Raw genomic sequence first — 24,995 nt, forward strand, 5'->3', positions numbered from 1 at the left:
AGTTCCCGTCTCTGACAGTAAGAAACTTGGCTTCCCTCATCCTCCATGTATTTACCTATTGCATCTATCCCTCTATGTAACCAAACTCCCATTGCTACCACCCCTTCCCTGACAAGACGCCCTACTCCCTTGCCTGAGCTCTGACTCCTTGTTCCAGGCTGCCCTTCTACACAGAAGCCTTCCTTACTCTACTAGGATAACCTGTGCAAGGTGCCTCCCTATGCACAAAAGCCCTTCTCGCCCTGCTTAGGTCCTGACACCCCACACCCCCACAACTCTCCATGTGCACGCCTTCTTCTTCCCACTAGGGCTCTGAGACCCTGCACTAGGCTGCTCTGCTTTTTTTTTTTTTTTTTTTTGTCTTTTTGCCACTTCTTGGGCCGCTCCCCCGGCATATGGAGGTTCCCAGGCTAGGGGTCCAATCGGAGCTGTAGCCACCAGCCTACGCCAGAGCCACAGCAACGCGGGATCCAAGCCGCATCTGCAACCTACATCACAGCTCACGGCAACGCCGGGTCCTTAACCCACTGAGCAAAGGCAGGGATCGAACCCGCAACCTCATGGTTCCTAGTCGGATTCGTTAACCACTGCGCCACGACGGGAACTCCATAGGCTGCTCTTCTTCATGGATACTCCTCACTCCTTGCATTCCGAAATCCTGAAGCAGGGTCACAACCTGCACAAAAGCCCTTCTCATCATGCTTGGACTCTGAAACAGCCCTCTCAGGCACCCTCACGCCACTTCTATTCCAACATCCTGCTGCCTGGGGGCTGCTTCTCCACCAAAATGCTATTTTTATCTATCTTGTGCTCAGTCACCCTCCTGTGTAAGGTCCTCCTCACTTTGCACAGATGCTGACACTCCACACCAGGGTGCCCCTTTGCAAGGATGCCTCCCTCACCCCAGTTGGATTCCAACATCCTGATTGGGCCCCTGTGGCTCAGCCATCCTGCACAGACTCCTACTTTGGCCCCATCTAATGACTTTAGGACTGAATTACTTAGAAAGGGAAGAGGAAAAACCATACACTTGTTTTTACATGAAATCTCTGGATCTGTTATTACGATATTACTTTTGACTCTTTATATACAAGATGGCTTAGCCACAACATTGTAAATCCACTACACTTCAATTTTTAAAAAAAGAACATGACTTAGCTAAATTTTTCTTTTCTTTTTTTCTTTTTTCTTTTTTGTCTTTTTGCCATTTCTTTGGGCCGCTCCCTAGGCATATGGAGGTTCCCAGGCTACGGGTTGAATTGGAGCTGTAGCCACTGGCCTACGCCAGAGCCACAGCAACGCGGGATCTGAGCCGCGTCTGCAACCTACACCACAGCTCACGGCAATGCCAGATCGTTAACCCACTGAGCAAGGGCAGGGACCGAACCCGCAACCTCATGGTTCCTAGTCAGATTCGCTAACCACTGCGCCACGACGGGAACTCCCATAGTTCTTTTTAATGGAGAATGGTGTTTGGAAGCCGAGATATAGACTCAGGTGTACATTCATCGTAACTGGGGGATCTCTGCTCACAGGCCTTCTTCTTCTTCTTCTTTTTTTTTTTTTCTTTTTTACCATTTCCATTGCTCCTTATTTGTTTAGATTCATATTTCTGTTTTTTGAATTTTTTAAATGATTTTAATTTTTTCCATTATAGCTGGTTTACATTGTTGTCAAGTTTTTTGTTTATTTGTTTTAGGGCACACCCATGGCACATGGAGGTTCCCAGGCTAGAGGTCAAATCGGAGCTGAAGCCGCTGGCCTATACCACAGCCATAGCAACTTGGGATCTGAGCTGCATCTGTGACCTACACCACAGCTCACAGCAACACCAGATCCTTAACCCACTGAGCAAGGCCAGGGCTCGAACCTGCATCCTCATGGATGCCAGTCAGGTTCGCTAACCACTGAGCCACAACGGGAACTCCCCATGGATGCCAGTTGGGTTCGATAACCACTGAGCCATGTTGGGTTGGCTTACTACTGAGCCACGATGGGAACTTTCACCAGCAAAATGACCCAATCACACATACATATATACATTCTTTTTCTCACATTATCCTCTATCATGCTCCATCATAAGTGATTAGATAAAGTTTCCAGCGCTACACAGCAGGATCTCACTGCTTATCCATTCCGAAGGAAATAGTTTGTATCTATTAACCCCAGATTCCCAGTCCATCCCACTCCCTCCCCCTCCTCCTTGGCAATCACAAGTTTGTTCTCCAAGTCCATGAGTTTCTTTTCTGTGGAAAGGTTCATTTTGTGCCATGTATTAGATTCCAGATATAAGTGATACCATACGGTATTCGTCTTTCTCTTTCTGACTTACTTCACTTAGTATGAGAGTCTCTAGTTCCACCTATGTTGCTGCAAATGGCATTATTTTGTTCTTTTTTATGACTGAGTAATATTTCCATTGTGTATCTTACCACATCTTTTTAATCCATTCATCTGTTGATGGACATTTAGGTTGTTTCATAATGTTGCGATGAACATACAGGTGCACGTGTCTTTTTCAAGGAAAGTTTTGCTCACAGGTCTTCTTCTTCTTCTTTTTTTTTTTTTTTTTTTTTTTTTTGCTTTTTATGGCCATACCCATGGCATATAGAGGTTCCCAGGATAGAGGCCAAATTGGAGCTACAGCTGCCAGCCTAAACCACAGCCACAGTAATACAGGATCCAAGCCGTGTCTGCGACCTACACCACAGCTCATGGCAACACCAGATCCTTAACCCACTGGAGCAAGGCCAGGGATTGAATCCATAACCTCATGGTTCCTAGTCAGATTCACTTCCACTGAGCCATGACAGGAACTCCATGTTCACAGGCCTTCTTGATGAAGGAGCTAGGAAACATGTGCAGGTATGTGACACACATACATACTTACAACTAATTGACTCCTATACATTTACTGAAATCTATGAGTTCACATGGATAACTCAAATTCCAGTCTAGCATCAGAGGGTTCATTCTAACTTTCCCTCTTTCTATCTGTAGTTCCCGTCTCTGACAGTAAGAAACTTGGCTTCCCTCATCCTCCATGTATTTACCTATTGCATCTATCCCTCTATGTAACCAAACTCCCATTGCTACCACCCCTTCCCTGACAAGACGCCCTACTCCCTTGCCTGAGCTCTGACTCCTTGTTCCAGGCTGCCCTTCTACACAGAAGCCTTCCTTACTCTACTAGGATAACCTGTGCAAGGTGCCTCCCTATGCACAAAAGCCCTTCTCGCCCTGCTTAGGTCCTGACACCCCACACCCCCACAACTCTCCATGTGCACGCCTTCTTCTTCCCACTAGGGCTCTGAGACCCTGCACTAGGCTGCTCTGCTTTTTTTTTTTTTTTTTTTGTCTTTTTGCCACTTCTTGGGCCGCTCCCCCGGCATATGGAGGTTCCCAGGCTAGGGGTCCAATCGGAGCTGTAGCCACCAGCCTACGCCAGAGCCACAGCAACGCGGGATCCAAGCCGCATCTGCAACCTACATCACAGCTCACGGCAATGCCGGGTCCTTAACCCACTGAGCAAAGGCAGGGATCGAACCCGCAACCTCATGGTTCCTAGTCGGATTCGTTAACCACTGCGCCACGACGGGAACTCCATAGGCTGCTCTTCTTCATGGATACTCCTCACTCCTTGCATTCCGAAATCCTGAAGCAGGGTCACAACCTGCACAAAAGCCCTTCTCATCATGCTTGGACTCTGAAACAGCCCTCTCAGGCACCCTCACGCCACTTCTATTCCAACATCCTGCTGCCTGGGGGCTGCTTCTCCACCAAAATGCTATTTTTATCTATCTTGTGCTCAGTCACCCTCCTGTGTAAGGTCCTCCTCACTTTGCACAGATGCTGACACTCCACACCAGGGTGCCCCTTTGCAAGGATGCCTCCCTCACCCCAGTTGGATTCCAACATCCTGATTGGGCCCCTGTGGCTCAGCCATCCTGCACAGACTCCTACTTTGGCCCCATCTAATGACTTTAGGACTGAATTACTTAGAAAGGGAAGAGGAAAAACCATACACTTGTTTTTACATGAAATCTCTGGATCTGTTATTACGATATTACTTTTGACTCTTTATATACAAGATGGCTTAGCCACAACATTGTAAATCCACTACACTTCAATTTTTAAAAAAAGAACATGACTTAGCTAAATTTTTCTTTTCTTTTTTTCTTTTTTCTTTTTTGTCTTTTTGCCATTTCTTTGGGCCGCTCCCTAGGCATATGGAGGTTCCCAGGCTACGGGTTGAATTGGAGCTGTAGCCACTGGCCTACGCCAGAGCCACAGCAACGCGGGATCTGAGCCGCGTCTGCAGCCTACACCACAGCTCACGGCAATGCCAGATCGTTAACCCACTGAGCAAGGGCAGGGACCGAACCCGCAACCTCATGGTTCCTAGTCAGATTCGCTAACCACTGCGCCACGACGGGAACTCCCATAGTTCTTTTTAATGGAGAATGGTGTTTGGAAGCCGAGATATAGACTCAGGTGTACATTCATCGTAACTGGGGGATCTCTGCTCACAGGCCTTCTTCTTCTTCTTCTTTTTTTTTTTTTCTTTTTTTACCATTTCCATTGCTCCTTATTTGTTTAGATTCATATTTCTGTTTTTTGAATTTTTTAAATGATTTTAATTTTTTCCATTATAGCTGGTTTACATTGTTGTCAAGTTTTTTGTTTATTTGTTTTAGGGCACACCCATGGCACATGGAGGTTCCCAGGCTAGAGGTCAAATCGGAGCTGAAGCCGCTGGCCTATACCACAGCCATAGCAACTTGGGATCTGAGCTGCATCTGTGACCTACACCACAGCTCACAGCAACACCAGATCCTTAACCCACTGAGCAAGGCCAGGGCTCGAACCTGCATCCTCATGGATGCCAGTCAGGTTCGCTAACCACTGAGCCACAACGGGAACTCCCCATGGATGCCAGTTGGGTTCGATAACCACTGAGCCATGTTGGGTTGGCTTACTACTGAGCCACGATGGGAACTTTCACCAGCAAAATGACCCAATCACACATACATATATACATTCTTTTTCTCACATTATCCTCTATCATGCTCCATCATAAGTGATTAGATAAAGTTTCCAGCGCTACACAGCAGGATCTCACTGCTTATCCATTCCGAAGGAAATAGTTTGTATCTATTAACCCCAGATTCCCAGTCCATCCCACTCCCTCCCCCTCCTCCTTGGCAATCACAAGTTTGTTCTCCAAGTCCATGAGTTTCTTTTCTGTGGAAAGGTTCATTTTGTGCCATGTATTAGATTCCAGATATAAGTGATACCATACGGTATTCGTCTTTCTCTTTCTGACTTACTTCACTTAGTATGAGAGTCTCTAGTTCCACCTATGTTGCTGCAAATGGCATTATTTTGTTCTTTTTTATGACTGAGTAATATTTCCATTGTGTATCTTACCACATCTTTTTAATCCATTCATCTGTTGATGGACATTTAGGTTGTTTCATAATGTTGCGATGAACATACAGGTGCACGTGTCTTTTTCAAGGAAAGTTTTGCTCACAGGTCTTCTTCTTCTTCTTTTTTTTTTTTTTTTTTTTTTTTTTGCTTTTTATGGCCATACCCATGGCATATAGAGGTTCCCAGGATAGAGGCCAAATTGGAGCTACAGCTGCCAGCCTAAACCACAGCCACAGTAATACAGGATCCAAGCCGTGTCTGCGACCTACACCACAGCTCATGGCAACACCAGATCCTTAACCCACTGGAGCAAGGCCAGGGATTGAATCCATAACCTCATGGTTCCTAGTCAGATTCACTTCCACTGAGCCATGACAGGAACTCCATGTTCACAGGCCTTCTTGATGAAGGAGCTAGGAAACATGTGCAGGTATGTGACACACATACATACTTACAACTAATTGACTCCTATACATTTACTGAAATCTATGAGTTCACATGGATAACTCAAATTCCAGTCTAGCATCAGAGGGTTCATTCTAACTTTCCCTCTTTCTATCTGTAGTTCCCGTCTCTGACAGTAAGAAACTTGGCTTCCCTCATCCTCCATGTATTTACCTATTGCATCTATCCCTCTATGTAACCAAACTCCCATTGCTACCACCCCTTCCCTGACAAGACGCCCTACTCCCTTGCCTGAGCTCTGACTCCTTGTTCCAGGCTGCCCTTCTACACAGAAGCCTTCCTTACTCTACTAGGATAACCTGTGCAAGGTGCCTCCCTATGCACAAAAGCCCTTCTCGCCCTGCTTAGGTCCTGACACCCCACACCCCCACAACTCTCCATGTGCACGCCTTCTTCTTCCCACTAGGGCTCTGAGACCCTGCACTAGGCTGCTCTGCTTTTTTTTTTTTTTTTTTTGTCTTTTTGCCACTTCTTGGGCCGCTCCCCCGGCATATGGAGGTTCCCAGGCTAGGGGTCCAATCGGAGCTGTAGCCACCAGCCTACGCCAGAGCCACAGCAACGCGGGATCCAAGCCGCATCTGCAACCTACATCACAGCTCACGGCAACGCCGGGTCCTTAACCCACTGAGCAAAGGCAGGGATCGAACCCGCAACCTCATGGTTCCTAGTCGGATTCGTTAACCACTGCGCCACGACGGGAACTCCATAGGCTGCTCTTCTTCATGGATACTCCTCACTCCTTGCATTCCGAAATCCTGAAGCAGGGTCACAACCTGCACAAAAGCCCTTCTCATCATGCTTGGACTCTGAAACAGCCCTCTCAGGCACCCTCACGCCACTTCTATTCCAACATCCTGCTGCCTGGGGGCTGCTTCTCCACCAAAATGCTATTTTTATCTATCTTGTGCTCAGTCACCCTCCTGTGTAAGGTCCTCCTCACTTTGCACAGATGCTGACACTCCACACCAGGGTGCCCCTTTGCAAGGATGCCTCCCTCACCCCAGTTGGATTCCAACATCCTGATTGGGCCCCTGTGGCTCAGCCATCCTGCACAGACTCCTACTTTGGCCCCATCTAATGACTTTAGGACTGAATTACTTAGAAAGGGAAGAGGAAAAACCATACACTTGTTTTTACATGAAATCTCTGGATCTGTTATTACGATATTACTTTTGACTCTTTATATACAAGATGGCTTAGCCACAACATTGTAAATCCACTACACTTCAATTTTTAAAAAAAGAACATGACTTAGCTAAATTTTTCTTTTCTTTTTTTCTTTTTTCTTTTTTGTCTTTTTGCCATTTCTTTGGGCCGCTCCCTAGGCATATGGAGGTTCCCAGGCTACGGGTTGAATTGGAGCTGTAGCCACTGGCCTACGCCAGAGCCACAGCAATGCGGGATCCGAGCCGCATCTGCAGCCTACACCGCAGCTCACGGCAAGGCCGGATCCTTAACCCACTGAGCAAGGGCAGGGACCGAACCCGCAACCTCATGGTTCCTAGTCGGATTCGTTAACCACTGCGCCACGATGGGAACTCCAACAATTTTTCTTTTAAACCAATATATCTCACGAAGTATTGAGTTTACTTAAGACAATGTTAATTTGCCCATAATTTATGATATCTCATACCACTCATTTATCCGGTGTATCTAACATTTGTTTCAAATCACAACCTCTACTAAAGGTGTTTTTATCCAAAATGAGGGTAAAAGTCAAAATCTTCTTATAAACCACTAGGCTTTACATGACCTGTCCTCCTCTTCTTCCTCCCCATGAAGTCTTACTCCTGGTTCACTCCTTTCCTGCATCCTGATCTCTAGGCAATTCTTTTTTTTTTTTTTTGTCTTTTTGCCATTTCTTGGGCAGCTCCCGCGGCATATGGAGGTTTCCGGGTTAGGGGTCGAATCGGAGCTGTAGCTGCCAGCCTACGCCAGAGCCACAGCAACGCAGGATCCGAGCCGCGTCTGCGACCTACACCACAGCTCACAGCAACGCCGGATCGTTAACCCACTGAGCAAGGGCAGGGACCGAACCCGCAACCTCATGGTTCCTAGTCGGATTCGTTAACCACTGCGCCATGACGGGAACTCCCTTTTTTTTTTTTTTTTTTTTTTTTTTTTTAGGCAATTCTTAAATAGGCCTGGCCACTCTTGCCTTAGGGCTTAGAGTCTCTGCCCTAGTGTTTCCTCTTCCTAGAACACCTTCTCCTCAACTGTCCTTATTGCTCACTCCAGGGACTCCAAGTTATTGTTCAGATGTCACCTTCACAATGAAGTCCACTCTGACAAGTTTACTTAATATTGCAACTGCCCGTCTTCCCATTTTCCCTGCTGTTTTCCACAGCACTTCCCACTTTCTATCATTCTATATTTCTAATACTTATGTTTATTTTTCACTTTATTCCTACCATCCCAATTAAACTGTAGCCCCACAAGGGCACGCATTTTTAATATTTTATTCACTGCCTAATCAATATTTGTTGAATGAAGACAGCCATTTGCTGAGGTAGTCTGAATCCCAAAACTAAATTCAGAGCACCATCTAGTGTTCTTGGAAGGATGTGCTGATTAACTCAGATTTCTCTACGTTAGCCATGATGTAGACAGCACTGGTTTAATCAATTCTCAGTTAACTGTTTTTTTACTGCCCTCTGTGGTTCTATAAAAGTAAAATCATTTCAATGATTAAACATATTGGCTTCTTTAAGAGCAATCTTTTCTCTGGAGTTCCCATCTTGGCACAGCGGAAGGGAGTCTGACTGGGAGCCATGAGGATGCTGGTTCAATCCCTCGCCTTGCTCGGTGGGTTGGGGATCTGGTGTTGCTGTGAGCTGCGGTATGGGCCGCAGACGCGGTTCAGATACTGAGCTGCTGTGGCTGTGGCGTAGGCCGGTAGTTGCGGCTCCAATTGGACCCCTGGCCTGGGGGCCTCGGTGTGCTGCAGGTGTGGCCCTAAAAAGACAAAAAAAAAAAAAAGAGCAATCTTTTCTCTATTGACTTGGCTGTTGCTCTCCAGAATTTCTGAGGAGTAGGAATGTCTTGAAGGTCTTATCTTTTAACCTTGGGACAGCTCCCCTACCCTCACTGCCAAAAACCAAAAACCAAGTAGTGTAGGTACCAAACTTTTGCTAATTTGGTACCTACACCATTTCTCCAGATTATTGCAATACATATTTATTGATTTTAAACATTTAGAATTGGCCAAAAAAGCCCCTAAATCAAAGTGATAAAACAGTAGTAAGCATAACCGTAATATTTAAAATAGTATCAGGATTCTCTAAGATAATGAGGGCAATCTTCTGATTTAAAAAAATAAAGGCTTCTTTAGATTTAAGAACGAGGAAAATAAAATGAAAGCTGCCTTAAAAGCATCAACACATTTAATATTTAACAGTAAATAATGTCAACAATTAACTGATTTTTATTGAATGCTTATTGCTGTGCTCAGCACTATTCTGAAAGCTCATTAACCATCTTCACAACTCTATCATGTAGGTTCTGTACATTAAGCCCTATTTTTCAGATGATGAAATGAAGACACAGAGAAGTTAAGTAACTTGACTAAAGTCACAGAACTAGTAAAGAGGGAAGCCAGATTTCAAAGGCAACTAGGCGGGCTCCACAGCCCATGTCCAAGAGCTCATACCCATGCTTTCATCTACCTCCCAAGTATGCCGCCTGGTTTCAAAGTTCTTGGCTTGGTCAAAAAATTAATTTATAATTTCATCATCTTCCAAAAAGGAGTCAAGGCAACCATCAAAGAAACAGGCATATACAATTACCCTAGAAATAAAATTTCTTCAAATAGTCAAAAAAGTAGAAGCTACAGAATTTGCCTAAGGATTTATGTTTTAGCTACAAATCTAGTCTGAGGATGCTGTGGCAAAGAGCAAAAGCAACATTAACATTAAGGTCACAGGCCAGACGGTGTTTTGGAAGGGCTTAGTGAAGAATTTTGCTATTGGCTACTCAAACATCTCTTTTTGCAACACTCCTCAGAACTTTTGATTCTACCCTCCAATTGCCCAAGGCTTCCCCTCACTCTGCCAGTGAATCTAAGATTTTAAAGTAGATGGAAGTGACTAAGATTCCCAAATTACCAATTAATATACTCATTTCTTCAGTTTGGTTCTTCTCAGCTGGATGAAAACAGCTAATTATCTGTTAATGTGAGTCTCATTAAGGAGTGATTTATTAGGTAACATCTAGAATTATTTGCATTATATATTATACTCTTAAAAAGAGTATGAAAGAGTTCTTGCTGTAGCTCAGCGGGTTAAGAACCTGACTAGTGGAGTTCCCATTGTGGAGCATCGGAAACAGATCCAACTAGGAACCGTGAGGTTGAGGGTTCGATCCCTGGCCTCCCGTTCAGTGGGTTAAGGATCTGGCATTGCTGTGGCTCTGGTGTAGGCTAGCAGCTATAGACCCCTAGCCTGGGAACCTCCATATGCCATGGGTGCGGCCCTCAAAAGCCAAAAAAAAAAAAAAAGAACCTGACTAGTATTCATGAAGATGCAGAGATGCAGATTCAATCCCTGGTCCTGCTCAGAGAGTTAATTAAGGATCCCGCATTGCTGTGGCTGTGGTATAGGTTGGGTGCTGCAACTCTGATTTAACCCCTAGCCTGGGAACTTCCACATGCCACAGGTGTGACCCTAAACAGCAAAATGAATAAATAAATAAAAGGAATCTTCCTCCCCCCTGAATTTTGGACTGTTGGAGTCTTTCAGTTCAAAAGTAGGAGGATTCCCAAGCTCTCTAGGTGATTCTGGAAATGACGCCCCTCTCACCTTCCTCTGTTGGAACCAAAGACTCCTTCCCAAATGTTCACTCGACTCTTTAAATTTTCTAAAATGCAAGGTTATTTGGGAATGGGAAATGGCTATTTTCCATTCTGGAGAGTGTCTGTCAACATGTGGTTTGAGGATGACCTGCTATGGACTCATCTTTGGGATTCCTAGCCCTACCTCTGACCTACTGCATCAGAATCTTCCAGTTAAGCTCAGTAATCTGTATTCTAACAACCTCCCCTAGATGACTTTTACGTGTACATAAATCTGGTAACCACTAACCTAGGGGGATAATTTTGAAAAGTAAAGCACCACTGTCATTTAGGTTGTTGGAGTCTTTTCTATTATAGACCGCAGATCAGAATTTCAAGAAGTATCATGTAAAAACCTAACTATAAGAAGATCAAATATAATTTTATGAGACTAATAATTAACCATTTACAAGACTGTATGTCCTTTTGTTGTAAATTATATGTGTGAAATGTCTCAAAGAATTCTTTGGTGAATGTTGTTTAATCCTGCCTTGCCATCCATAAAATTAACCAGCTGGCCAAAGTTTTTACTATGCTACCCACACATGAGTCTCCAGTAAGCCTGGAGGCATTCTCTGAACAAGCCTCATTTCCTGTGTAAAAGGAACTGAGTTTGGTCAATTGTACAGAACTTAGGCTGATTAAAATTAAATTGGTTATCAAAGGAGACTGTAATTCCATAGCTTTAGGGAAGTTTTACAACAGGAAATATAATCATCTTTCCGGATGAGCAGAGTGAACAGTAGCATAAAGCTAGAGGATCCAAACAGAAAGCCTTTTAAGATCCTTTCTAGCTTTATAATTTGACTAAACTGCCTCTCCAACCAACTGTATGTCAATTTGTTTTTGTTTGTTGTGTTTTTTAACCAGCTGAGCCTGGCAAGAATTCCTTGCCACCAGATAATTTAAGGGCCTCCTGAGAAGCCTTTACAAAGATACAGCTTAGATGCATGGAACATACAAAGCAAGAAACCATTTAACTTTGTGATAATACCCCACCCAGATAATTCAGATACCTAAGAGAATTTTTTCATTGGAATTATTTGGTTTGGCCAAGCTAACTGGCCAAACCCCTTCAGTTATACCATATAACTACTCTTCTTTCTTACACTTTGTTTTCACTTGTCACTTATTCCTGATTCTTATCAACGGCAACTAGCTTTCTTCTCCTTCTTTTATAATCTAATCACAGTTCACCCAAGAATGTTTCTTACCTTCAAAGTCTTCCTTCTTTACAGTCAGGATGCATGCCACTGTGCTGAGGAGAAATGTCAAAGGGCAGAGTTGTGTTGCTGAGATCGGTACGATGCTGGGTATATCCAAGCAGCTGGGAACCAATAACACCGTGTAAGAACTGACAGCAAACCACTTTTCAGAAACTAATCATCTATTCTAGAGGGTGACTAGTGGATAAAAAAATGTAAAAGGAGAGTCCTTATTGAAAGCTTGTAACACTAAGGATAACTCTGTGAAACCATACTGCAAGACTTCCTGGTAAATATTTAAAACCCGATTTTATTTTTCTATCATGAGATTGTGGGACATTTTAGTTTAAAACTGCTTAACTTCCAATCTGGTTACTGTGTTTGGATTTGTTCGTTTATCTGGATTTGTTCTAATTTATTTGTGGAACCAGGTAACTAATCTTTATTCAATAGTTTTTATATTTCTTGAATGAAAATGGAATGGATTGGTGGGATGAATGGCTAGATATTTACAAGACACTAATGATTTTGCCATTCTCTCTGTATAATGATTTTTCTAAAAGAATCTGTATGGCTTCTTATAACCCTACAGAAGAACAAACAAGGCAGTGTGAGGTTGGGAAAAATGATAAAGAGGCAGATCTAATACAGATCAAGTTCTAGAGTGGAGCTTCACTTTTCTCTCCTTTAAAAAAATTAGAGGCTGAAGAAGCGATCTAAAGATTCTTCCAAAACTTTAACAGAAATGCGAATCAGTTATTAACATAATAAACCAGTGTACCTTGATTTTCAAGAGATGCCTTCATTTGTGATTAAAAAAGTAAATAAATAAAGTCTGAATTGCGGCGTGTCAGCCTCTCAAGGCCAGGTAAGAACCGATGAACTAGCAACAAAGGCGTGCTCTTAACTGAAAATACTGATACCCAAGTGCCCAGAAAAAAAATCTTTTCTACTGTCCAAGAATTACCGGGAAGTCAGGTTGACACAACTTCAGATCTCCCAGACATCTGAGTTAGCCAGCACCATTTTGTTGGAGAAGGGAGACTGGAAGCTTGGGGCAGGGTTTGTAAAATTATAATTTAAGGAAACTAAAGAAGGCGCCGGCAGTGAGGCCTCCTTCATGGTCTCTGATGAAAAATGGTGGGGGATACGTAAAACTGCCCTAGGTTCCCGACTGTGGTCCTCACTCTAGGTTCCTAGGGACGCACGGGGAAGACTGTCTACTACACTTCACACCCCTACGCGAGCAGCCAGGGTAGGTGCTCGAGGTGTGCAAGCTGCTCCGCTTTCGACCCCTCAGCGCCGCCTTTACCGCCTCCACCGACTCCACTGTCTCCTAGGCCCGTGATCTGCGCAGAGCTCAACGCGGGGGAGCCTCCCTCCAACCCCCCACGCTGACCGACATCGCCGCGAACCAATAAGCGAGTGGGGAGGTGGGGCAGGCAGTCCAAGGGGGCGGGATTTCCCTCACCGCCGCGAGGCCTCTGGGCGCCAGGCGAGGGCGGCAGAGCCAGCTAGAGAGGGCGGGTCGGGGTCAGCTGCTGAAGGCAGGCGGGCGTAGGGAGCTGTGGGCGGTCGCCGCGTCTCCTGCCGCCGCCCTCCCTCCCTCCCTCCCTCCGCCACGATGCCGGGGATCGACAAGCTGCCCATCGAAGAGACGCTGGAGGACAGCCCGCAGGTAAGGCGCGGGCAGCGGCGGGCGGCGAGGGAAGGAGCGGGGCCGGCCGACCCCAGGCCTGGCGTCTACGCGGCCGCAGGTGCCCGCCCTGGTCCAGGTGGGCGCCGTCCCCCAGTGTTCCCGCTGGTCGCGGGCCGCGCCCGGAGCCGCCGAGCCAGAGCCGTCCTCCCGAGGCCCGTCTCGGCCTGCGCCCCTAAGCCGAGAGCCGCGCGCGGGGTCTGGGACGTCCGCGGGCAGCGACTGAGCCGCCGTCGCCTTGGCTCGTGGGCCCGGCGGTCACGTACGCCCTCGGGGCTCCCTTGTATTTGACAGAAGGTGCTTTTTTGTCGCCGTCTTGTGAGGTGATAAATCTCAATACTGGTATTTTCCCCCGAAAACCTCCTCGGAGAAAATGCAGAAAAGACCCTGTAGACTTCATGGTTTCTGACCAAGCTAGGGGAGGAAATGGATAGTTTTTCTTGGGGAGATGCTGAAAGACTCTTGATTTGCCGGTGTGGAGAGGGCAAAGCCGGTCACGGGTCCCAGAGCCTCCCGTGGCCGTGTCTTGGCGGTGAGTGTAGCCGCTGTCACTCGGGCTGTGCACGCCGAGTGATGGACGGCGCCTTTGAGGCTCCACCACTGCTGCGCCCTCGTTGCAGACTTGGCCCTAATCAACTCATCAAAATAAAAGCCCTGTGTTTTGTGCTTTGGGGATGATGCTAGTGCGGTTGCTGTAGTTTAAAATAATCTAGGAAAACATAACCATTACTTAATGTTTTCGGTACTGAAGAATGAAATCAGCTATAGTAAAAACATGTTATGTTGGTGGGGCCTGTAACTTGCATTGAGAAACTTATCGCTAGGCCTGTCTCTTACACAGTAGGGGTTTAAGATGATGTTGCTGTTTGGCTACCACTTAGAATGAAGAAAATTTTCTGAAATGTTGTTCCCTTAGAACTGCAGTTGCACATATTTCTCGAGTCTTTGACAGTTTAATAGGACTCGAAAAGAAGGGGAGGAAGGGACTAGATCCCCCTTTTCCTGTATGATACGTCTGCCATGGATATTGTGCTAGTTTTGATTGCCAAGTTGAAGTTGGGTTCTGATTGTGGAATTGATTTGTTTTTTTCACAGCGAAAGTTATCTTCACAGACCAGTTGACTGCTGGTAATGTACTCTTATCCGCCTATGTTGACAGAGAGAAACCCACTTCTTGACTTCCAGAATAGATGGTTCAAATGCTTCATGATTTCTGTAGTATAAAGTTATAAGCTACATTTGTTTCAAATGTTTAGCAGAAATTTTATGGGATGTATTGGTCAGGTGCACTTTGTCATTTTATTTTATAAGACTCAACAGGTTGCCTTGCCTTTTTTCTCTTACCTGGCCTGGTTTTTATAGCTCATAAAGACTACAGACTACTCAGAATGGGTTGCACAGTGCCCTAGCCATGACTTAGGAGGGTGTAATCTCTTGACTCATCTAATTTCTTGAACTCTTCACACAATTAGTTTACAATTTGAGCATTAAGTGTTTTCCTTCTTTTATAAGCATGTGCCATATTGGTATTAGTTTTATGGTAATTTTTAATGAGATAGCCACATTGGTATTCTTTTAATTTTAGGAATAATAAATTTGAACTTAATATTTATTTGGGAAATTAATTGGGACGGCTGTGGTTTAGAAAGGGAAGCAATTCTTGGGGCAAAATAGAACACCCTGGATTCAGGATATAAGGGTTTTAGTCTTTACTGCCACTTAATACCTTCTGTTTTAGAGCAAGTCACTTAACTTCTCTGAACCGCAGCTGTTATATAGATAGTAAGTATTTTAATCCCTGTACCTGATTATAAAAATAATAGTTGTTTACTTCAGAAAAATTGGAAGGTACAGAGAAGTTACCTGTCATGTACCCAGCAGCAAACTGTTAACAGTTTGCTTTCTTTTTTCTAGTTTTTTTCTGTTACACATTTTAATGTGATTGAAATTATATTATGCATAACAATTTTTATTTGGCTTAACATTGTAGCTTAAGTGTCTTCATACATTATTACAAACTGAATAAAAATTTTAAAAGTTGCATGTTTCCTTGACTATTTTCAGTCAGTTGTCCTATTGTTGGTCTTAGAGAGTTTTCCTCAAGTTTTGCTTTTATATATAGGGCTGAGATTAAAACTTCTGGACATAAGGTTTTATTCTCATCTGAACTATTTATTTAGGACAGAGTCCAAGAAGTTGCGTAATAACTAATAACGAAGAGTAGGAAAACTTTTTAAAGCTTCTGATTAGATTATCTGATCCTAATCAAAAGTGGTCTGTGAGTTGCTATGTAAAAAATTAGAGCCTGGGAGTCATGAAAGACTACCCTGGATTACATTTATCCTTTTTTAGTTTTAATTTACAGAACTAAGTATTAAAATAGGAGTATATTTGCAAGTTCAAATCCAGCTGATCAAACATAAACATTTTTAGAATTATCTTGCCCAAACCGTACCATTCTGCAGAAGTCAGCATCTATGGAAGTAGAAAATCTTAAAACTGTACTAGATGCCTTGTCCATGCTTATATATTGTTCTGAAAACCAGAAACAAAATGATACTTTCTAATTAGTAGGAGTGGATATGATCTTTAAAAAAATATTTTATAAAAAGAATAAAATACCTAGGAGTAAACCTACCTAAATTGACAAAAGACCTGTACTCTGAAAACTATAAGACGCTGATGAAGAAAGAAATCAAAGATGACACAAACAGATGGAAAGACATACCATGCTCTTGGATTGGAAGAGTCAATATTATCAAAATGACTATACTACCCAAGGCAATCTACAGATTCAATGCAATCCCTATCAAATTACCAAGGACATTTTTCACAGAACTTGAACAAAATATTAAAAAAATTTTTATATGTAGATAAATATCTTATCAATGATTCATCCATGCTAGAACTATGAAGGCAAATTCCAGTCCCGGATGGAGGCTTCTTTCTTTGGCATAATATGAAATATTCATATATTGTGAGAAATACTTTTTTTTTTGGACTGTGCCCATGGCATGTACAAGTTCCTGGGCCAGAGATTGAACCCATACCACAGCAGTTGCATGACAGATCCTTCGCCCACTGAGCCACTGAGGAACTCCAACAACTTTTTTTTAATGGACATTTTGACATCACTTATATTGAGATGCCCCTTATAGTTGATGTTGTTTGTAATTGCCTGCAAATGTACACACTTAGTTTATTCTCCTAGTGACATGAATGGCCAAGTGCAGACTTTCCATGTTCAGCCAGCAAATCAGTTTAACAACCGCTTGAAGGATTATCAGTCTCGTTTTTTGTCTAAAAACATTTCTTTGACATCTAGTAAGATAAAGCAAATTCTCCCATCGGACTTGCTGAATGGGTATCAAAGGTTTAGAAGAAAATACTGGAGACAGAAGTGGAGTGCTTCTAAGAAATATTTATCATGTGCTTGTAGCACAGAGTAATATTGGATGAGAAAATATGGACAGTGATGACTCATGTCAAAAAAATGACTCACACAAGAGTTGAAATTTTAGGGAGTTCCTTGGTGGTCTGATGGTTGACTCCCAGTGCTTTCATCACTTCGGCCCAGTTTCTAGCCCTGGTCTGGGAATTGAGATCTCACATCAAGCCCTGCACACCAAAAAATTTTTTTAAAAAAGAGTTGAAATTTTAGGGTTATATTAAATTTATGCAACTTTTTTCTTTTTTGTGTTTACATGAGAAATATATATAAAATTCTTTCAAAGACCTATTTCCATAAATATAAAGTAAAAACTTCAAGACCTGGAGTTCCTGTTGTGCCACAGTGGTTAGCAAATCCGACTAGGAACCAAGAGGTTGCAGGTTCGATCCCTGCCCTTGCTCAGTGGGTTAAGGATCTGGCATTGCCATGAGCTGTGGTGTAGGTCGCAGACGCAGCGAGGCTCCCGAGTTGCTGTGGCTGTGACATAGGCTGGCGGCTACAGCTCTGATTTGACCCCTAGCCTGGGAACCTCCATATGCCACGAGAGCGGCCCTAGAAAAGGCAAAAAGACAAAACAAAAAACAAAAAAAACCTTCAAGACCTAAGAAAACCTGAAATCATAGCTTAATTGCCAACATTGTTTTGTTTGTTATGATAGTACATAAAACCGGTTTTATATACTACTATAACAAACAAAACAGCTCTCAGAGGGTGCCATCATAGATTCAGTGAAATGGTACCATAGTGACTGCATTGTTGTAAGCTTCTAACTTTAAATTTTCATATAGTATTGAACTTGATATTACTAGCTTTACATAGGAAAGCCGTTTCAACTCTGATGCCAAGAACATCTTTTTAATTTAATTCCACTAAATGTTTTTGTGTAAATGTGCTTATTCCTTGAATTAGAATGATAATTTTCGAATGGAAAAACCTAAGTGGCAGGTTTTTCTTAAAAAAGGCACTAGCTAAACAAGATTTCATGATGCTTTGTTTTTACATCTCACAACAGCACTTGGGCAGTGGGAGTAGGGCACTGGAGCTAAAAAATAAAGATTCTGTCAGATCTAAATCTCTGGGGTATGGGGGAGTAGAGGACTGAGATAACATGGCCTTCATAAATTGGTATAATGATTTTATGCTGCTTTTTTTTTTTTAAACCATAGTGACTTAGCTTCCTCTTCTGAAAAGAGGAAGCTGAGGAGTAAGTTGATTTTTAAAAACCAGCTTCTAAGACTGTGGTATAAACTATTTGTAGAGTTAAAGTACAAGGTCATCTTTTAGATTTTAAGCTGTAGTTATCTCAATAATTGTTGGAATTTCATTCCTCCTCTGACTTTGTTATATAAAAAGGTGAACATACCCTGCCTTAATGTACTGAGTTTCCTTATCACTGATCCTTTTTTTTTTTTTTTTTGTCTTTTTGCTATTTCTTTGGCCGCTCCCTCGGCATATGGAGGTTCCCAGGCTAGGGGGTCTAATCGGAGCTGTGGCCACCAACCTACGCCAGAGCCACAGCAGCGCAGGATCCGAGCCGTGTCTGCAACCTACACCACAGCTCACAGCAACGCCGGATCGTTAACCCACTGAGCAAGGGCAAGGACCGAACCCGCAACCTCATGGTTCCTAGTCGGATTCGTTAACCACTGCGCCATGATGGGAACTTCCACTGATCCTTTTTTATTGACAGTCTTAACATTTGCTAACTGACAAGTTTTAAAGGTTATTTTTTTACATGCTCATATGTTCATTACACACACACACAAGCCTAACAATACAGAAATGTATAAAAAGAGAAGAAAAATAACCCTGCATTTTTCATTCAGAAAAAACCTAGTTAGCATTTTTTTTTCTTTCTTTTCTTTTTTTTTGTAAGAGCTGCGCCCATGGCATATGGAAGTTCCCGGACTAGGGTTCAAATTGGAGCTGTAGCCACCAGCCTACACCACAGCCACAGCAATGCAGGATCTGAGCTTTGTCTCCAACCTACACCACAGTTCACAGCAATGCCAGATCCCCAACCCGCTGAGTGAGGCCAGGGATCATACCCTCATCCTGATGGTTACTGGTCAGATTCGTTTCCCCTAAGCCACAAGGGGAATTCCCTTTTTTTTTTTTTTTACCTCACTCATAAGCATGTAGAAGTTCCTGGGCCAGGGATTGAAACCAGAGCCACAGCAGTGATAACACCAGATCCTTAAACCACTTGAGCCACCAGGGAACTCCCTAGTTAGCATTTTATAGGCCGTGTTGGGGAGGGGTCTGTGGTGTTGGATTACAATAGGGAGGGGTTTGGCACTGCTAGAAGAGACTGTAGAAAAAGAGAAATAATCATACTAAGTTATCCAGAAAAAAGACATTTAAAATATTGATACATGATATACTGTTAATTTGGTCTTGAATTGTTCAGTAGACTTGTTCTTAGTTTAATTACAGACTTTTTAATTCATGAAAATATACCTTTGCTGTTCCTTCTAAGGTTTGTATGACATAGTTGGAAAAATCCCTCTGGTTTTTTGTTTGTTTTGTTTTTCTTTTTCAGGTGCACTCATGGCATATGGAAGTTTCTGGACCAGAGGTCAAATCCAAGCCACAGGTGCAACCTATACCACAGCTGTAGCAACGTCAGATCCCTAGTCCACCGAGCTGGCTAGAGATGGAACCCACACCTCTGCAGTGACCCCAGTTGCTGCAGTCAGGTCCTTACCCCACTGTGCCACAGTGGGAACTCCCCCTCTGTTTTAATGAAGTGAAATTGAGAACAAACAACCTCAACATCTTGGCATTACTATCAAAAGAGAGAATATAGATTAAAACTTAGATTATTAGAACTCTAATGTCCTAGGATTTTTCTTTCTCTTAGGAAAAAAAAAAGATTTCCATCTGATTTATATAATGGTTAACAAACATATTGCTTTTATTTTATGCAGACAAGGTCTTTACTGGGTGTATTTGAAGAAGATGCTACAGCTATTTCCAGCTATATGAACCAATTGTATCAAGCTATGCGTCGGATTTATGATGCACAGGTAAAGAGCTAAAGGCGGACTGAATGCTTTTTTTTTCTTTTATTTGGGCTGCATTCATGGCATGCAGAAATTCTGGGCCAGGGATCGAACCTGCACCGCAGAGGTGACCTGAGCCACAGTAATGACAACGCTTGATCCTTAACCTTCTGTGCCACAAAAGAACTCTTGAAGCTGTGTTTATGTAACTTAATTATAAGCCTTAAGAGCAACTTGGGTTCTGTGATAAACTTTCTTTGGGACTAATTAAGTGTACATGTTTTATCTTTCCTTTCTCATTTGCTCTTCTTTCTGTACTCACATGTTCATTATGTACTTTAAAGTTGCTATGATATTTATTTGTTTTTTTAGCCTAGTGATAGTTCTCTTAAGAATTTGATTTCTGACCACACAGATTAATCCATAAAAGAAATGTTACATTTGTCACTTAATTCATCACTGAAAAAAACCCTTTAAATTAAAAAAGTGTTTCGTTCATATGGCTACATTATTATATGACTAAGTTGACTGCATTTTGGTCTAGCGTCAGCATCCAGAGAGGGATAATCAGTCATCAATGTGGTATCTCTTAAGATTTTACTAACATTATGTACAGTTTACTTCTAGTTTTAAAGCAGCAATTAGTTTTTATTAGCTAAAAAGAAAAAGCACACACCTGGAACACTACTCAATTCCTTGATGGTGTCTATTTATTTCATGGTTTGAGTTTCCTTTTTTTTTTGGCCACACCTTCGCATATGGAGTTCCCAGGCCAGAGCTCCCACAGCGGGAGCTCCAAGTTTCCTTTTAAAATACTTTAGTGATAGTTCCCTTTCCAATGATTTAATGAGGGGTTTAGAGAACACGTTGTACAGTATTTATGTTAAGTAACAGTGGTATAGGTACCTTCAATTAAAACTTCTTTCTTAATCTGTAATATGCTAATTTGAATGCTCATCTTTTTCCATAGAATGAATTAAGTGCAGCAACACACCTGACTTCAAAACTTTTAAAAGAATATGAAAAACAGGTATGGTTTTTAAAAGTATAAGTTTTAAAGTATAATTTAAAATATGCAGTAATATAGTGTATACAGATAAATAGAATTTCTTATCAATAATTCTAAGCCCTTTTGAATTCATAGAAGGTAATTTTGATATGCCATTGAAATTCCATTATGTACTTATATCTAGTTTTAATGATTTAATGTTAGACACGGGTTATCTAATTTACCTCCCTTTTTTCTTTTTCTTTTTTTTTTTTCTTTTGTTTTTTAGGGCTGCACCCACGGCATATGGAGGTTTTCCAGGCTAGGGGTCTAACCAGAGCTACAGCTGCTGGTCTACACACAGCCACAGCAATGCAGGATCTGAGCAGAGTCTGCAACCTACACCACAGCTCATGGCAATGCCGGATTCTTAACCCACTGAGTGAGGCCAGGGATTGAACCCTCAGCCTCATGGTTCCTAGTCAGATTCGTTTCCGCTGTGCAACTCCATGCCTCCCTTTTTTCAAATGAAGAAACAGGTTTGCCCAAGGTTACGCAGCTGTTTAGTGGAGGAATTGGAGCTAATTTTAAATCTTTCAACTCCTGTTACTTAGGACACATTTAATTGTTTACTAATTACATGGATTACATTTTATTAAAATGATGTTTGTAGAGCTTTTTCAAAATTTTAGAAGTTATTTAAAAATGAAAATTATAATGTCACTCTCAAAAGACATATAACATTGGACCCGTTTTCTCTGCTTCTCACTTTTCAGCGTTTTCCATTGGGGGGTGATGATGAAGTTATGAGTTCTACTTTGCAACAGTTTTCAAAAGTTATAGATGAGGTAAATGCTTATTTTATTTTGCTTGAATAAGTGGTCTTATAATTAAGTTATTAAAGTTGTTTAGCCGTTATTGGCAACTTTTATTATCATGATTTTGAGTAAATCTCTGTTATAAAAGATGATTATTTAAGGAAGGACCTTATTTCCAAATTTTGGTGGCTGTCATGTAAAAACAATACTTTCTTTGTCTGATTAAAACAAATTATTTTCAAGGAATAGGCATATAGATAAGATCTGCTCTCCCTATTCTCAGTCCATGTAACATTCAACCTTTCGTTGTGTTGTTTGATGTAGCAGGGAGAGAAGAGTTAATGGTTTCTTTGGCTTTTACATCAAGCAACATTTTATCATTCACTTTATTAATCCTTCCATCCCAGGTAGCAAATATCAACCTTTAAATTCTCTACCATCAATAAGACCTAGAAAGAATCATTAAGACCTAAGAGCTAAGAGGAAGAAAGGTCATGAGAAATGTTTGGAAAATCCATAACTATTTTTAACTAGTTCAATGAAAACTCTTTACATTAGGTATGTCTGTTTTTTCTAGTCTCTTAACTGGAAAAGTAGTTTTTAAAAATATTTTAATAACTCATTATAGCAAAATATTGTCATATGAGGTCAATATAAAGAAATATAGGAAAAGGAAATTTTTATTGTAAAATATACATAATATAAAATTTACCAGTAGTGACATTTTAAACATTCACAATGTTGTGTAACTGCCACTGATGTTCTGAACACTTTCATTGTTATCCCAAAGGAAACCTGGTGCCCGTTAAGCAGTCATTCACCCTGTCCCCTCAGCTCCTGGCAACCACAAATCTGCTATCTGTCTGTGTAGATTTGCCTGTTTGGGATATTTCATACAAATGGACTCATACAGTCTGTGGATTTTTACATCTCTCTTCTTTCATTTGACATAATGTTTTCAGGGTTCATTCATGTTGTAGAAAGTATTAGAATTTCATCCCTTTTTTTTCTTTCTTTCTTTTTTTTTTTTTTATTTTCCCACTGTACAGCAAGGGGATCAAGTTATCCTTACATGTATACATTACAATTACATTTTTCCCCCACCCTTTCTTCTGTTGCAACATGAGTATCTAGACAAAGTTCTCAATGCTATTCAGCAGGATCTCCTTGTAAATCTATTCTAAGTTGTGTCTGATAAGCCCAAGCTCCCGATCCCTCCCACTCCCTCCCCCTCCCATCAGGCAGCCACAAGTCTCTTCTCCAAGTCCATGATTTTCTTTTCTGAGGAGATGTTCATTTGTGCTGGATATTAGATTCCAGTTATAAGTGATATCATATGGTATTTGTCTTTGTCTTTCTGACTCATTTCACTCAGTATGAGAGTCTCTAGTTCCATCCATGTTGCTACAAATGGCATTATGCCATTCTTTTTTATGGCTGAGTAGTATTCCATTGTGTATCTATACCACATCTTCTGAATCCAATCATCTGTTGATGGACATTTGGGTTGTTTCCATGTCCTGGCTATTGTGAATAGTGCTGCAATGAACATGCGGCTGCACGTGTCTCTTTTAAGTAGAGTTTTATCTGGATAGATGCCCAAGAGTGGGATTGCAGGGTCATAGGGAAGGTCTATGTATAGATTTCCAAGGTGTCTCCAAACTGTTCTCCATAGTGGCTGTACCAGTTTACATTCCCACCAGCAGTGCAGGAGGGTTCCCTTTTCTCCACAACCCCTCCAACATTTGTTATTTGTGGCCTTATTAATGATGGCCATTCTGACTGGTGTGAGGTGATATCTCATGGTAGTTTTGATTTGCATTTCTCTTATAATCAGCGATGTTGAGCATTTTTTCATGTGTTTGTTGGCCATCTGTGTATCTTCTTTGGAGAAATGTCTATTCAGGTCTTTTGCCCATTTTTCCATTGATTGATTGGCTTTTTTGCTGTTGGGTTGTATAAGTTGCTTATATATTCTAGAGATTAAGCCCTTGTCGGTTGCATCATTTGAAACTATTTTCTCCCATTCTGTAAGTTGTCTTTTTGTTTTCTTTTGGGTTTCCTTTGCTGTGCAAAAGCTTTTCAGTTTGATGAGGTCCCATGGGTTTATTTTCGCTCTAATTTCTATTGCTTTGGGAGACTGACCTGAGAAAATATTCATGATGTTGATGTCAGAGAGTGTTTTGCCTATGTTTTCTTCTAGGAGTTTGATGGTGTCCAGTCGTATATTTAAGTCTTTCAGCCATTTGGAGTTTATTTTTGTGCATGGTGTGAGGGTGTGTTCTAGTTTCATTGCTTTGCATGCAGCTGTCCAGGTTTCCCAACAATGCTTGCTGGATAGACTGTGTTTTTCCCATTTTATGTTCTTGCCTCCCTTGTCAAAGATTAATTGACCATAGGTGTCAGGGTTTATTTCTGGGTTTTCTGTTCTGTTCCATTGGTCTGTCTGTCTGTTTTGGTACCAGTACCACACTGTTTTGATGACTGTGGCTTTGTAGTATTTCTTGAAGTCTGGGAGAGTTATGCCTCCTGCTTGGTTTTTGTTTCTCAGGATTGCTTTGGCAATTCTGGGTCTTTTGTTGTTCCATATATAAATGTTTGGATTGTTCCTTTTTTTTTTCTGAATAAAATTCCATTGTATATATACCACATTTTATTTATCCGTTTATTACATGATAAGACATTTGGGTTCTTTTCCACCTTTTGGCTACTATGCTGCTATGAGCATTCATGTACAAGTTTTTGGTTTTTTTTTTAATTCACTAGTTTTCAGTTCTTTTCATTATATATTCATGAGGGGTATTGTTGGATCATATAGTAACTTTATGTTTAGCTTTTTGAGAAACTGCCAAATTGTTTCTCAGACTGCCAAAATCCTGCACAATTTTAAATTCTTGCCAATAATGTAGGAGTGTTTCAGTTTCTTTACATCTTTATCAACAGTTGTTATTTTCATTTTTTTTATTATAACCATCTAAGTGGGTATGAAGTGGAATCTCATTGTGTTTTTGTTATGCATTTTCCTGATGGCTAATGATGTTGAGCATCTTTTCCTGTGCTTATTTACCATTCGTGTATCTCTGAAGAAGTATCTGTTCAGACTATT

The 24,995-nt window shown here is 41.8% G+C and overlaps 2 protein-coding genes across 5 annotated transcripts in view; one reads left to right on the top strand and one right to left on the bottom strand.

The window, feature by feature from the left end:
• Positions 1-13,325, bottom strand: part of HESX1 (HESX homeobox 1) — a 41,966-nt gene extending 28,641 nt beyond the window's left edge. The window contains exons 1-3 of one of the 4 annotated variants that reach the window (XM_021069006.1): positions 12,899-13,325; positions 12,713-12,731; positions 11,941-12,053 (exon numbers count right to left, since the gene is read on the bottom strand). The gene's annotated coding sequence lies outside the window, so the exon portion shown is untranslated. Of the gene's footprint in view, positions 1-11,940; positions 12,054-12,712 lie in introns of all 4 variants that reach the window. The other 3 variants (XM_021069007.1, XM_021069005.1, XM_021069004.1) reach the window with 3 other exon arrangements.
• Positions 13,556-24,995, top strand: part of APPL1 (adaptor protein, phosphotyrosine interaction, PH domain and leucine zipper containing 1) — a 35,813-nt gene continuing 24,373 nt past the window's right edge. The window contains 4 exon segments of the mRNA NM_001134966.1: positions 13,556-13,609; positions 20,009-20,107; positions 21,054-21,113; positions 21,848-21,919. Coding sequence (NP_001128438.1) covers positions 13,556-13,609; positions 20,009-20,107; positions 21,054-21,113; positions 21,848-21,919 — 285 coding nt within the window.

This window comes from Sus scrofa, chromosome 13 (genome assembly GCF_000003025.6).
Source record: "Sus scrofa isolate TJ Tabasco breed Duroc chromosome 13, Sscrofa11.1, whole genome shotgun sequence".
In the NCBI taxonomy this organism is placed as follows: Eukaryota; Metazoa; Chordata; class Mammalia; order Artiodactyla; family Suidae; genus Sus; species Sus scrofa.